This window comes from Haematobia irritans, chromosome 3 (assembly GCF_050003625.1).
Source record: "Haematobia irritans isolate KBUSLIRL chromosome 3, ASM5000362v1, whole genome shotgun sequence".
Classification (NCBI taxonomy): Eukaryota; Metazoa; Arthropoda; class Insecta; order Diptera; family Muscidae; genus Haematobia; species Haematobia irritans.
This window is the reverse complement of record NC_134399.1, coordinates 206571352-206588039: the sequence shown is the minus strand read 5'-3', so window position 1 is coordinate 206588039 and position 16688 is coordinate 206571352. Positions and strand designations below refer to the sequence as shown.

The 16688-nt window shown below is 38.4% G+C and overlaps 2 protein-coding genes across 4 annotated transcripts in view; both read right to left on the bottom strand.

Annotated features, from left to right (window-relative positions):
* Positions 1 to 16688, bottom strand: part of Mct1 (Monocarboxylate transporter 1) — a 106567-nt gene that overhangs the window by 51213 nt on the left and 38666 nt on the right. Inside the window, exon 2 of one of the 3 annotated variants that reach the window (XM_075302355.1) lies at positions 10499 to 10607. The exons of the other annotated variants lie outside the window; for them this stretch is intronic. The gene's annotated coding sequence lies outside the window, so the exon portion shown is untranslated. The remainder of the gene's footprint in view (positions 1 to 10498; positions 10608 to 16688) is intronic. 3 annotated transcript variants of the gene reach the window in all.
* On the bottom strand, positions 3767 to 9109 carry LOC142231397 (uncharacterized). Its single transcript, XM_075302004.1, has one exon. The coding sequence runs from the start codon at positions 9107 to 9109 to the stop codon at positions 3767 to 3769; it is 5343 nt and encodes a 1780-aa protein (XP_075158119.1).

Here is a 16688-nt window from a genome sequence, read left to right as displayed (position 1 = left end):
CACCGATGTGGACCAATTTTTGCATGATTATTAGAGACCATATACTAACACCATGTACCAAATTTCAGCCGGATCGGATGAACGTTTTTTCTCTTAGAGGCTCCGCAAGCCAAATCGGGGGACCCTTCAGGCAGACCCCTCTTTCCCACTGGGCACGTGCCCAGCGCCCAGCGATAGATTAGGGCCCCGCAATAGATTAGGCCCGCTAGTTCCTGCCAGATTGCTGAAGTTTATTATGGAGATGTTAATGAGAAAGAGTTTGAAATGAAATGTTTGCATTTAACAGAATACTTGAAAATTGTGGACAGTACAAAGGAGGAACTAATTCTATGTTAAAAATATATCAACTTTTGAAAGAAAAGAACATTGACTACACATTTCCAAATGTAGAAATCGAAATGAGAATCTTTTCAAGCATGATGGTTACTAACTGCAGTGGAGAACGGATGTCCACCATTTCCACAGCAGTTGCACTGAATTTGCTTCACTTTTTAAGGTGTGATCCGAATTCAATATTTTGGATGTAAATTAAAAAGTTGTGATATTTTGCCAAATAAATATTTTTTTATATTTTTTTTATGATTTTTAATGCATTCTAACATTTGTTCGAAACTTTTGACCTCAAATAAAATTCGCAATTTTTCTAGAATGGATTTAGCATTTTTTTTTTAATTATTTGTACCGTTTTATTAACCTATTGAACCTATTTTTAACCTATTGAAACAAAAAAAAGTTAAAATTACCCGTTAAAAATATGAAAAAAGCGAATTATAAAAAAATTAATTAAAAGAACTTCCTGAGTAGTTAAAACAAAGAACATCTTTGGAGGGCATTGTTTGGAAGTGCTTTTAAAGTTGTGCCCTTTCAGCACTTTCACTGGGATGTGATGTGCTGAAAAGTATAGAATTTGAAGAAGTGATTAACGATTTTGCCTTATCACAATGGACTGAATAGTCTACGTGAGCTTGAAACTTAATCGGGCTGCCACTTTAACCTAACCAAACGATTTTGCTTGTCTTAAAAATAGTTCCTCTTCACACGACATAAATTAGGCGGCAAACCTGATGCCAGTCTCCATAACGCCAACTTCTGATATCCATGAGAAAAGATGGTAGAGTCGTAAAAATTTGTGAAATAAGAAAGTCGTTTAAAGTTGCTTTGCTTTGCCGCGTATTCTAATCGATTTTGTTACAGTTGCCGGTTTAAAAATAATTATTTAAAATTTTTAATTCTACCTTTGCTCCTAATTTTTCGTATTTTTTACAAAAGAATTAATAAACTGAAATTTTTTGAATGATATTAAATTGAATTCTTACATAGATTTTTAATCACTAACCTGTGAATGCTGTGAATTTGTGGCAAATATTACATTTATCTATTCGCTTAATGCCAGTAGCAATAAAAACCTTGTTTATCTATTATTTTTTCTTTGTTTATTATAACAAATTAGCAAATTTTGACTTCCTTATTTTTGTTCTAAATTAATGAGTACTTTTTCGGTTTTTATTTGGAAGTTATTGAATTTCAATAGCAAAACACTACACGGGCGAAAAAGACTGTTTTTCATATGTTTGGGTGTAAACATTATATGTTTGCAACTCAAATTTTTTAACATAATATTTTTAAGTGCAATGTTCATAAACTAGCATAACATGTTTGGTGCAATGGTTAGCATGCCCGCCTTGCATACACAAGGTCGTGGGTCCGATTCCTGTTACGGCCGAACACCAAAAAGTTTTTCAGCGGTGGATTATCCCACCTCAGTAATGCTGGTGACATTTCTGATGGTTTCAAAGCTTCTCTAAGTGGTTTCACTGCAATGTGGAACGCCGTTCGGACTCGGCTATGAAAAGGAGGTCCCTTGCCATTCAGCTTAACATGGAATCGGGCAGCACTCAGTGATAAGAGAGAAGTTCACCAATGTGGTATCACAATGGACTGAATAGTCTAAGTGAGTCTGATACATCGGGCTGCCACCTAACCTAACCTAACATGTTTGGGACATATTATTAACAGTGAATGCGTAGCACCGAGAAATAAAATAAATAAAAACACAAGGATTTAGTTTTTCTTTTCAATAATGTTTCAATAAAACGTAATTTTATTGAATTTTTTGGGAGATTAATTTACCTTTTACAAAACAATCGTTGGACGGACGTAATCCAGTAACGAATAATAACAAAAGCTTAGATGCCGCAAGACGGTAATGGCGCGACTCGTTAGAAAAATGTAACGAATTGTGCTGAAAGCACAGAGCTGCATCCAGAGCTTAGGGTACATTTTCTAGCGAGGGGGAAGTTGTCATTTTACAAGATTTTAAGTCCCCATCTAACGAATAAATTTTGACCTTACGAATTTGAACTTAAACATTCCGCCCGCCTTGCAACATCCAGCTATGTTGTAATTGAAATTCATTAATACATAGACATTACATACAATATTTTAATATCAAAATAAATATAAAATGCGATGTCAGTTTCATTTTCAAATTGAGCAATTTTTTTTTATTAGTTCATGTATTCATCTTTTCCAACTTCATTCTTTCTTAACTAAATGCTCGTAGAGCCGTTGACCCGGAGGGTCTGCAGTGTCTGGGTTATTGGCCAGGATGACCTACGACACTTATGGTTGGCATTGACCTGATACTATCCAGCCAAACATCGTTAGCTGCGCCAATGGGAATCCAGGACTCGAAAATATTCGTGTCTTTAGAACCCGTGCGTAGACATCGGGCCCTAGAACCAACCCCACCCCGGAAGGACGGTAAAACCTTGGGTCGGCCAGCTGGAGACACTCGAAATGTTCCCGTATCGTATCTGGAGCCGACGACGATGGGGTGACAACACGGGTCAGGTCTGTTACCCGGGCAGAAAAAACCAATTTACTTTCTGCATTGTGTCGGGAGACAGCAACAAGCGGACAAAATGCGTCTTGCGACGTCATCGCTGAGACAAGCCGTAGGCTGAGAGCTAAACTGCTACAAATCATACTGTACCCCGCACACGGGTCGAGGACAGCTCGGACAGGAATTCGACGATCGGACAAGACAAGCAAGAGGACTATAGTGGGACCAAGCGTGACGGTTGGTTGTAGAACCAACATCGGACCAGATATGGGAGCGGTATTCGTGATACAGTACGCCGACGAGTTAACGGACGAACTTGACTTGGACTTTCTCGTCGACAAGGTTTGAGCGGAAGGACGTTGTTGCTGGTCAAATGAATGTAGCAGCGTATGGTGGCTATCTCCACATTCGATCGCATGTGAGACCTGCCCAGACAGTTTGAACATACCCGATGCAACACTACAGTGCGCAATCGTTGCTCCAAACGCATGTTCAAAAATTTGCGACACGACCTGAGATTGTGACTTCGCCTACACAACACACAGACATTCGAGTGCACTCTTTTATTCGCACCTGAATTCTTTTGGGCAGTCCCCGTAGGGGATGACGATGGTTTGGCTACGTTGGTTGCGGATACGTCAGCAGGAGCCGTATCAGCCCCCGACGGAGGGACAACTTTCTGCGTCGGTACTACCCCTTGTGAAGAGGCGACGACTGGGGTCATCCCGACGTCAGGGACCTGCTCGATGGCTGGTAACGGCTCGCGAAGAACCGGTGCAACATTATTTTCTAAAATCTCTCTTTCCTCATCGGACATCGGGACGTCATCTTCGTAATCAGGGAGAGTCTTAATAATTTCCCTCATATCTTCCATTGTACTGCGAAAAGAAAGATGACGCTTACTATATGAACGATCGAAAACTATTCGGTCAGTATGACCAATTTTACCACCGGTCGTCTTACAACACCGTTTGCCGTTCTCACGTCTGCAACTCTAACGCGACCGTCAGATCCTGGGTGGACGTCATCCACACGACCTAATTTTAACGATGTAGGAGGCAATTGCTCATCACGAATTAGTACCAAGTCCCCTACTTCGATATCACGCTGCGGAAATTTCCATTTATACCTTTTCTGTAAGCCTTTCAAATATTCATCTTTCCACCGTAAGCAGAACTGTTGCGACAGCGCCTTCATTTTCCTAAATCGATGCACCAAATGAAGTGGTGATTCCTCCTCTAACTGTTCAGGAGGCGCCAAGATCGGAGATCCTACCAAAAAATGGCCAGGCGTAAGTGCCACCAATTCTTGAGAACTTTCACTCATTGGGCACAACGGCCTAGAATTTAAACAAGCCTCAATTCTCGAAAGAACAGTCGAAAACTCTTCAAATGTAAATCTGAATCCTGATGCATGTTTCCTAAAATGCGTCTTGAAGCTTTTGACAGCAGCTTCCCAGAGACCACCCATATGTGGCGCCCCGGCAGGGATAAACTGCCAGGAAAGCTGCTGAAACTGGTATGCGGAACACACCTTATCACGTCCTTCTTTAAAAACACATCTAAAATCCTTTTCCATTTCGCGTGAAGCGCCTACAAAATTTGTACCATTATCCGAAAAAATGGTCTTGGGACAACCGCGTCGAGATATAAATCTGTGAAAAGCGGCCAGAAACGTTGTCGTAGACAAGTCTGATGTGGCTTCCAAGTGTATGGCCTTCGTCGAAAAGCATACAAAAACGCAAACATAACCCTTTGTTATCTTACATGCGCGCCCTATAAATGACTTAATTTCGAAAGGCCCCGCAAAATCAACGCCAGTCGTAGTAAACGGTCTGGTAAGTACAGTTCTCTCCGGTGGGAGAGCCGCCATGATCTGCGTACAAGACTTCTTCCTATCCAACAGACACCGTTTACACCGGTTAATAGTCGATCTAATCAAAGATGTTAAACGAGGAATCCAATACTCAATCCGAATAAGACGTAGAACCAACTGGTTCCCTCCGTGAATAGATATGTCGTGAACATATTTCACTAGTAACCTAGCGAATCTACTATTATACGGCACTATAATTGGATGTCGCTCACTATACGACAGGGTAGGACACCTACTCAAACGACCATTCAACCTCATAACCCCCTCCTCATCCAGGAATGGATTCAATGACAACAACGAGCTCCTGGAACCTAACGGTTTCTTTTCCCTCAAACAATAGTACTCATCTGGATAATGAGCCCTTTGAGAAAGAACAGCTAGACGTAATCTCACTGCCTTTAATTCGGTTGCCGTCAACGTCGTGCCGTGATACACATTTCGACTAGCATGTGAATAATGGGTCCTGTGATAAAACCTAAATATATATGCGATGACTCGTAGAGCCCTATCTAACGAAGAAAACCTCTCTAAAATGTCCTCGTAGTTCGTAAAAAACGATGCGTGAGTCCTGACCGCCCGTACCTCAACGTCAGTCTCAAGAGGGGTGAAATCATTTATATCCCACTGAGAACTATCTGAGCAGAGCCACTCTGGTCCATGCCACCAAAGCGACGAAACCGCCAACTCTGCAGGCGACACTCCGCGACTTCCCAAGTCGGCCGGATTGTCCTCAGAGCGAACATGGTACCAATTCTGTCCCCCAGTATTCTCCTGAATCCTACATACGCGATTCGCAACGAAAGTAGACCACGTAGATGGCGTCTTTCGAAGCCAAGAGCGGACGATCGTAGAATCCGTCCAACAATAAACACGTCGAAATTCAATATCTAACTCCCTGGCTATAGACTTGTAAAGTTCTGAGGCCAAAACTGCCCCACAAAGCTCCAAACGTGGCAAAGATATAGATTTGATGGGGGCTACCTTAGTCTTACAAGATAGCAAATGGGTGAAGATATGTCCCTGCGGCGTAACCACACGAACATATACTACCCCCGCGTATGCTTTTTCCGAGGCGTCGGAAAAAACATGTAATTCTACCTCACAGTCTGTGGAGTAATTGACCCATCGAGGAATAAGAACGTGATTCACATCCTGATAGGTCTCGACAAACTTTCGCCATTGTCGCTCAGTTTGTAACGGAAGAGACTCGTCCCATCCTATCTTATCCAACCAAACCTGTTGCATAATTATCTTCGCCACTATAATAACTGGCCCCAGCCAGCCAACAGGGTCAAATAGCCTAGCTATAGCCGATAAAACCTCTCTCTTCGTAAACCGAGATTTTCGCTCAATCGGTTTCATCTCAAAATAAAATAAGTCCAACTGCGCATTCCACCTAATACCCAACGGTTTCGAACTACTGGCCTCAACAAATGCCAGTAATTTGGCGTCAACCAAATGGTCAGCCGGAAGCGATTCCAAAATGGCTAGCTCATTAGAAGTCCACTTCCTCAGTTCGAACTTTGCCGATGATAATACCCTAATCAATTGATCCCTAGATTCAACAGCAGTATCCACGTTATGGTACCCTGTCAAAACATCATCCACGTACATGCACCTTCGTAGAATATGTGCCGCGTGGGGATATTCATCTTCGGAGTCATCGGCCAATTGCAATAACGTCCGTATGGCTAAATAGGGAGCACAATTCACTCCAAATGTCACGGTCTGCAGCTCATAGTCTTGTACATCTTTTTGTGGGGAGTCCCTAAAGACAATTCGCTGCAGAGAAGTATGGGCCGAATTTACCCTAATTTGGCGGTACATCTGTGTGATGTCGCAATTAAAAACATATCTGAAAAATCTCCACCTCAAAATCAAATGAACCAATTCCAATTGTAATGTGGGTCCCACATAAAGAATGTCGTTCAGACTTTTACCATTTGAGGTCTTATGCGAAGCATTAAAGACAACTCGAAGTTTGGACGTCAATTTGTCCGGATTGATTACCGGGTGGTGTGGCAAATAACACACAGTTTGATCTGCAGGAGAAGTCGACGACACTGGTCTCATATGTTGCAAGTCCAAATATTCTTTAATCACCCCGTCATACATTAATTTTGTTTCAGGCTTTCGTAAAAGCGAAGCCTCACCACGAATAAACTGCTTCAAACAACTTGTCCGCGAATGTCCAAGCAAAACTTGTCCCTTTAATTCGGGTTTTATCGGAAGAGTCACTACGTATCTTCCATCGGAATCCCTATATGTGGTATTCTTAAAATTTTCTTCACAAAATTTATCTGCGGGAGAACAAATTGCCCGTCTTGGTAAGTCCTCTAATTCCCAAAACCGAAGAAGAGTCTTGTCAAGACCATCTTCTTCCATAAATTCAACAGTCGTTGAAAAAACCGTCACATTAGAAGTGGGAATTGAACCAGTAATGAGCCAACCGAAGACTGTCTGTTGAGCAATCAACGATCCTAAAATACCAGACCGAACCCCCTGTAATATAATTCTGGGATACACGTCTGCCCCCAACAATAGATCAACCGGACGACTATCGAACAGATTAGGATCAGCTAAACGTAAATTAGGCAAACGTGACATATAATTCCGACTCACTTGGAAAGACGGTAAATTCCCAGAAATCTTAGGCAGGACCAACGCAGTCGCCTCTACCAAGACCGATCCATCTATGGGTGACCCTATACTCAGAGGGCAAATACCGCGAGAAGTTATCGAAACCGATTGATTCACGCCTGATATTGAAGACACCGCACTCGTTGTCGAAATTCTAAGCAACTTTTGCATATTTTCGGTAATAAAGGAGGCTTCCGATGCTGGGTCAATAAGAGCCCGAGCTGGGTACGTCATACCCTGATGAACGATGTTCACCATAGCCGTCCCTAATAGTACCGACCTGTTCTGGGAAACATGAAATACTTGCCTGGCCGAAGTGCCAGACACAATTCCAGACGAAGTGGAAGGCTGCGGATCAATCAAACCGCTAGAATCCGTAGGACGAGCGGCCGAAACTGTCGAGGACGTAGTCGCCACATTCGTAGAATGGTAAGAATCTCGATGAAGCAAAGTATGATGCCTTCCTTGACACTTCTCACAACTGCGAGATGTAGCACAGTTGTTAACGTCATGTCTACGAGATAGACAATTGAAACAACAGCGGTACCGTTTCACAGCAGTCAACCGATCATTCACAGAAAGATTCCTAAATTTCGGACAAACACGAAGATGATGGCTTTGTCGTGGACAAAGAACACATATCTTATCGACGGAATCTCTAGAAGAATGAGAAGTGTATTGCGAATTACGCGACCTAGATGGCGAAGATTTCGGAGCTGCATTCGTAAAATGCGTTCGCAGTTTCCTGCCATCAGTTTTCTTCGAAGCATCGATACCCTTCAAATCGCGGAGACACGTGAGTGTCTGAATCCTTTCCGTAAGAAAACGATCCATGTCCACCCAAGACGACAACGCAGACTTATCACTTATACCCTGTTCCCACAAAGTAACACTAATCTTCGGTAGACGTTGCACACACAAATATATCAAAATCGGATCCCAATCGTTCGTAGGAACGTTATTCACAGCCATCGCCGAAATACATGCATTTATACCACGCTGCAAGTTCTTCAACCCAGAACTTGTCTCAGTGTCTAAGACCGGAAGGTCAAAAAGTAGTTTCAACTGATTGCTGACTAAAATTCTCAAGTTGTCATAAGTTTCCTTTAACGTCCTCCAAGCTAACTCGAAACTCCTATCAGTGAGAGGAAATCTTCTTACAACTTCACGGGCGTCGCCACTAGTCTTTTTGAGCAAATGACACAAGCGCTCAATATCACTCAGACGGGAATTTTTTACATAAACAGCAGTAAACAAATCCCTAAATGTTGGCCAAGACTGAAAGTCACCATCGAAAACCTCAATATCGCATGGTGGTAAAGCCAAACTATGGACCGCACCATGGTCAACACCTAACAAAAGAGAATTTCCCAATACATCCACATTACCAGAACGAGCAGAAATATCCGCCACATCGGCCTGCTGTATAGGAGTTGACGCCCTATGAACGGCTTTCAGACCGTCTATTTTCCTTTCGATAGAGGAAACAATACGAATATAGGCATCATAAGTTGCCTCATACTTGCCGTCAGCAGATTCTACCTTTCCCTTATCTGAATCCTCCTGAAGATCGTCTAAACACTCCTCATACCTCTCTTTCACTCTCTCCCAGAGTGATTTCGCCTCTTCGACCTGAGCCCTTAGAGAATAAACATCTAAATTCTCCTCCTTCAAAGAGCTAACCCGTGTCCCAAACTTCACAACCGCATCAGCGGCTCTAATGAATCGCGCGAATGTATTAACTGGCATATTGAAAATAATTTAGCGTCACAAAAATTCACAAAAACTCGTAAAGTATGTGAACACGCACTTATCGACAGCGAAAACTGGCCGAAAAATCAATAAATTTGCACAAAATGCCCAAAAATGCAAAAACAAAAATTTACAAAATTTTTCTTTCAGTGTATCAAATTCTCACACTGCACCGAAATTACCACAAAATTTCTTGAAGTGTAAACAATTGTTCGTAAAACAACCACTTCAAAACTTAAAATCAAAAATTTCAAACAATTTGTAAACTATTGGACTATTTTTCTCTCAGTGTAGAAACAATTAATTTTCGTTCAGTGTACCGAATCACAACATATTTTCCCCTTGTACAAAAAATAGGCAAATTATTCAAGTTGAATTCAAAAAATCTCAAAATTCTACTAAAATCTTCGAACTAATTCTCTCAGTGTATGAATGAATTTACGAAAATTACGCTCAGTGTATCGAAGAATACTGCCGCTGTATCAAAACTTCACACACGAAATCCAGATGATCAAAAAATTCAACAAATTATAAGAAATTATAAAAAAATGTCTGTAAGACCAAATGTAGGGTGCACGGACTGTAAAATACACCTCTACACTTCCACGCCAGATAATCTCCCCAAAAAAATTTCAAAATCACAAATAATAAAAAATATAGAAATAAAAATATATATACGTAATATATACGATAAAATAAAAATTATACGATCGTACCGGACCGCCTGTAGGGTGCACAGTGACCAAAACGATAATTTTTACTAATGCGCGTAACGCTAATGGGTCATACAACACGATAACCCAAAAAACTCAATTTCAAAAATTTTTATAATTTTCTTCAAAATATTTACGACTCGCGGCCCCGTGAGGGTTAACAAATAAACCAAAGAAACACAGCTCAAAAAAAATATGTATGTATATACGTGTGTGTATCACTGATCATACGTAGGTATGTAATTCAAACGTTGACTGCAGTGACGATTGATCTTTGTTTACAATGGTAATACGACCAACAGAGCCTTTAGAGTCTGCGTGTATTTTGTTATTGTTTTATTTACTTCAAGTTAAAGGCAACGTAATTGCAAATAATGTTTTGAAGTAAATAAGCACTGTCAACGTTTAAATTCACCACACAACACCAATATATACAATAGATTTTTCACTTTTTATTTTGACTATTCCTTCACTTGAATATTTTTTAGCAAAACGAAATTAAACAAACGAAAGAAACGTACGTATGTATGTAGCAACGAATGTGTGTTTTTTGAAATGCAATTTGCCGTCGGCAAAACGAAATAATTGAATCAATGTTGTAAAACGACCGCGGTTTAAATTTAAAACACTCGCGATTTGCTCAATTATTTTAATAAAACACTGACATACGCACCTGTGTGTTGATAAATAATTATTTAAATAATTTTTCAAATGAAATCTTCCACAAATATGGCTGCAAAGTGGCTGCTTTTTTGTTGTTGCTTCACAATATCAGCACTTTCCTTTGAAAAAAAGACAAAACAAAATCCTTTATTAATTGCTGTAAGCAAGTATCCGGCTCGAAGGACCAATGAATGCGTAGCACCGAGAAATAAAATAAATAAAAACACAAGGATTTAGTTTTTCTTTTCAATAATGTTTCAATAAAACGTAATTTTATTGAATTTTTTGGGAGATTAATTTACCTTTTACAAAACAATCGTTGGACGGACGTAATCCAGTAACGAATAATAACAAAAGCTTAGATGCCGCAAGACGGTAATGGCGCGACTCGTTAGAAAAATGTAACGAATTGTGCTGAAAGCACAGAGCTGCATCCAGAGCTTAGGGTACATTTTCTAGCGAGGGGGAAGTTGTCATTTTACAAGATTTTAAGTCCCCATCTAACGAATAAATTTTGACCTTACGAATTTGAACTTAAACAAACAGGTTGGCTGATAAGTCCCCGGTCTGACACATAGATGGCGTCGCTAGTATTAAATTCATATTATTTTTATATAGTACCAACCTTCAAATGATTCGTGTCAAAATTGGACGTATGTAAGTCAATTAGTTTGTGAGATAGGGCGTCTTTTGTGAAGCAACTTTTGTTATTGTGAAAAAATGAAAAAAAGGAATTTCGTGTTTTGATAAAATACTGTTTTCTGAAGGGAAAAAATACGGTGGAAGCAAAAACTTGGCTTGATAATGAGTTTCCGGACTCTGCCCCAGGGAAATAAACAATAATTGATTGGTATGCTAAATTCAAGCGTGATGAAATGAGCACGGAGGACGGTGAACGCAGTGGATGCCCGAAAGAGGTGGTTACCGACGAAAACATCAAGAAAATCCACAAAATGATTTTGAATGACCGTAAAATGAAGTTGATCGAGATAGCAGAGGCCTTAATGATATCAAAGAAACGTGTTGGTCATATCATTCATCAATATTTGGATATGCGGAAGCTCTGTGCAAAATGGGTGCCGCGCGAGCTCACATTTGACCAAAAACAACAACCTGTTGATGATTCTGAGCGGTGTTTGCAGCTGTTAAGTCGTAATACACCCGAGTTTTTCCGTCGATATGTGACAATGGATGAAACATGGCTCCATCACTACATTCCTGAGTCCAATCAACAGTCGGCTGAGTGGACAGCGACCGGTGAACCGTCTCCGGCAAAGTAATGACCTCTGTTTTTTCGGATGCGCATGGAATAATTTTTATCGATTATCTTGAGAAGGGAAAAACCATCAACAGTGACTATTATATGGCGTTATTGGAGCGTTTGAAGGCCGAAATCGCGGCAAAACGGCCAAATATGAAGAAGAAAAAAGTGTTGTTCCACCAAGACAACGCACCGTGCCACAAGTCATTGAGAACGATGGCAAAAATTCATGAATTGGGCTTCGAATTGCTTCCCCACCCACCGTATTTTCCAGATCTGGCCCCCAGCGACTTTTTCTTGTTCTCATACCTCAAAAGGGTGCTCGCAGGGAAAAAAAAAATTGGCTGCAATGAAGAGGTGATCGCCGAAACTGAGGCCTATTTTGAGGCAAAACCGAAGGAGTACTACCAAAATGGTATCAAAAAATTGGAAGGTCGTTATAATCGTTGTATAGCTCTTGAAGGGAATTATGTTGAAAAATAAAAACGAATTTTGACAAAAAAATGTGTTTTTCTTTGTCAGACCTGGGACTTATCAGCCAACCTGTTATGTTAGAACATATTATATGCTTAGATGCAAACATATATTAATTTGGAAATAGTCTATAAACATATATGTGTTTAGAAAGATAGACTTAGAGAGTATGCTGCAAGTAAAACTATGGAAGTAACCAATTGGCGCCTTAAAACTATATCCACGCAAAGAAAATTTAATTAAAATTTTTTACTACTACGCTTGAAGCAAAATGTGTTTGGGCTATATGTTAAAGAAACGGTTTTTTGAGGGTGTAGTTTTTTTTTGTCTTTGCCGCTAACGAAGTTCGCATTTTTTCAAAAGTAGTTCAATTTATCTTAAAGATGAGGTCGCTTTATTTTGAGTGTACAGAACCGTCTGCGTTCAACTTTATTTCTTTCCAACATGCTGTTAAGTTTTACTTCTACATTTTCTCTATGTGAAATAATCCAGAAATTTCCCTATTCCTCCACAAAACCTAATTTTACTTTGCGAAATGATTGATATAATTACAAATAGCTAACATTTCAAACAAAATTTGTATACTCTCCAACCGGCGATAATATTTAAAAAAAAATTATCAACCGCAATTTTTGATAACCTCTCGAACGTTTGCTAATGTTTTGCTAATTTTAGATTTGAAATGTGATGAACTTGATTTAATCTCGCGAAATCGATTTAAAGCATAAAAATGTTAGCAAACATTTTTAGCAATGCCTATAGTTTCAGCAAACAATTAAAACAAAAATATCCACTTAAAACCAACAACCCTGTTTAGACGCCAATATAGTGAATACGAAAATATGCCAATTAAATATGCAAGGTAAAAGATATAGAATACTCGAAACCAAGTTGTGTGTGGGACACACCCATCTAATTCAATATTACCCTTAGATTTTGGGGTATAGTTACACTGGACAATATTATGACGAAATCTGATTTTGTCAAATAATTGAATTGAGTTGATCTACATATACCACTATGCCAAAGAAATATCTCATTAGATTTGGCCAGTGTGACTCAACCCTAGGCAAAATATTCTTACTACTCACTGTACTATGTTACATGCTATCTCTGGCTAATCTACGCACTATACCGAAATGTGGGCCAAATTAAGAAAACTATAAGGAATAGAAAGAAAAACAAAAAAACGGAAATGACAATTTGAAAATTAACATCAATAATAAAACTTATCAATGACGCATGTCGTTAAAAAAAAGAAGAAAAAAACATTTTATATTTGTCTCTTTCTCTGTGGGTTACATATTGGGGCAGGTTGATGGGAAAATACGATAAGAAATTGGAGAATGATACATTAATATATATACGGATAAAAAAGTATGATTTTAATTTGTTCCGGTGTACAAAATATACGTTTCGAGTTCGATTATTTAACAGAATATTTGTATGTCTAAACATTTATTTGATGGCAATTTTTTTATACCCTGCGCCACACTGTAGAACAGGGTATTATAAGTTAGTGCATATGTTTGCAACACCCAGAAGGAGACTAGATAGACACATGGTGTCTTTGGCAAAAATGCTCAGGGTGGGCCCCGCCTGTCCGTGAACACATTTTTGTAATCAAAGTCTAGGTCGCAGTTTTAGTCCAATCGACTTCAACTTTGGCACAAGTATGTGTTTTGGCTCAGAGTAGAACCCTATTGATTTTGGAAGAAATCGGTTCAGATTTAGATATAGCTCCCAATTCGCCAAATTTTATTGAAAGCGGTTCAGATTTAGATATAGCTGCCATATATATCGTTGGGAGCCACCGTGGTACAATGGTTAGCATGCCCGCCTTGCATACACAAGGTCGTGGGTTCGATTCCTGATTCGACCGATAACCAAAAAGTTTTTCAGCGGTGGATTATCCCACCTCAGTAATGCTGGTGACATTTCTGAGGGTTTCAAAGCTTCTCTAAGTGGTTTCACTGCAATGTGGAACGCCGTTCGGACTCTGCTATAAAAAGGAGGTCCCTTGTCATTGAGCTTAACATGGAATCGGGCAGCATAAGAGAGAAGTTCACCAATGTGGTATCACAATGGGCTGAATAGTCTAAGTGAGCCTGATACATCGGGCTGCCACCTAACCTAACCTAACCAAATATATCGTTCGCCCGATTCACACTCATATGACCACAGTGGCCAATCTTTTACTCCGATTTCATTGAAATTTTGTACAGGGAGTAGAATTAGCATAACTAAAGCGCCTTTATTATTTTGCTTATCTGATTTTTAGTCAATTTAATTAAAAAAATAGTAATTGATATTAAAACTATTCTTTCATAAATGCATATAGTAATAATGCTGCAAAAAACCGTCGCCAAAAAATTTGTGATTTTTTTAGGGTCTGAGAGTGGTGCATAATTGGCGGAGAAGCGATGACTGAAATATGAACTTGTCATAGGACGTATGCCCACCATTTCAGCAGCCTTTGCACTGATTTTGCATAATTTCTGAAGGTATGATCCGAATTCAGTGTTTTAAATGTGAATTAAAAAATTTTATGATATTTTCCCAAACAAATTTTTTTGTATAATTTTTAATGCATTTCAATTCTTATCTGAAACTTTTCCCCTAGAACATTTTCAAAAGTTATCGATTTTTCTAGAATGGATTTAGCATTTTTCCGGCAAAATTTATTTTTTTTTTTTTCATTTTATTATTTTTTTTTTAATCTATTTGAAAAAAAAAAAACAACTCCCAATTTTTTTTTTGCTGGGAAAAGTGTGTTGATATCTGTTTTTTTATTTATTTTTATAAAATAAAATATTAATTGAACCTATAAATTCAGTCTATTAATTTTAAGCTGGGGGCTATAGCCATCCCTAGGAAAATTATCTAGCTACGCTAATGGGAACATGGAACATGTTTGCCGCAACCATTATAATTTCTCAGAAATTATGTATCCGATTTCGGCAACCATGTATATGTTTAACGAAAAAACAACATTTTCCCCCCAAAAATGTTCCTTGTTCTCTGGTAGTTTAGTCAACGCAATGGTTTTAAAGCTGAGATCAAAACAATAAATATGATTGAAGTACAAACCAACAATAAAAAACAAAAACGAAAAAAAATTGACAAAATTTTCTATAGAAATAAAATTTTGAGAAAATTTTCTATAGAAATAAAATTTTGAGAAAATTTTCTATAGAAATATTTGTTTGATAGATTCCTGGTACAATTTTCTTAAAATTTTGTTAGATTTTTTTTTGGAATGCGTTGTAACCGTGGCTACCACACATTGTTAAATATCGAGCTTTGCCGGCTTCTAATCTCCTCCTCTAGAGCTACCAAAATGCAAAAATTATTAAAAATTGTGTTGAGTGAAAAATTCCCTACATTGTGCCCATACGTCCCTACACCCTCAAAAAAAATCGCTTCTGTAATAACAGGTTAGCTGATAAGTCCCCGGTCTGACACATAGATGGCGACGCTAGTATTAAATGCATATTATTTTTATATAGTACCAACCTTCAAATTATTCGTGTCAAAATTTGACGTCTGTAAGTCAATTAGTTTGTGAGATTTTGACAAAATTTGCAATAGAAATAAAATTTTGAGAAAATTTTCGATGGAAATAAAATTTTGACAAAATTTTCTGTAGAAATAAAATTTTGACAACATTTTCTATAGAAATCAAATTTTGGAGAAAATATTCAAAACAACAAATAGGATTGAAGTACAAACCAACAATAAACAAGTATATACGGCCGTAAGTTCGGCCAGGCCGAAGCTTATGTACCCTCCGCCATGGATTGCGTAGAAACTTATACTGAAGGCTGTCATCCACAATCGATTTAATTGGGTTGCGGTAACTTTTGCCGATGACAAGGTATCTTAAAACTTCCTAATACCGTAATATATACCACGTAGTCCATACGTGGTATATATTAAACTTAAAATGGCCGATTAAATACGTATATAATTAAGTTTGACAAAATTTTCTATAGAAATAAAATTTTGACAAAATAAAATTTTGTAAAGTTTGGACAAAATTTTCTATAGAAATACGATTTTAACAAAATTTTCTATAGAAATAAAATTTTGACAAAATTTTCTATAGAAATACAATTTTTACTAAATTTTCAAAAGATTTAAAATTTTGACAACATTCTCTATAGAATTAAAATTTTCTACAGAAATAAAATGTTGCCAAAATTTTCTATAGAAATAAAATTTGACAAAATTTTCTATAGGAATAAAATTTCGACAAATTTTGCTAGAGTATTTTTGCTCGAGTGGCAAGCATGATTATGAACCGATATGGTCCAATTTTTGTGTGATTGGGGATCGGCTATATATAACTAAAGACCGATATTGACCAATTTTGACATGGTTATTAGCGGCTATATATTAAGACCACGTTGCAAATTTCAACCGGATCGGATGAATTTTGCTCGTCCAAGTGGCTCCGGAGTTC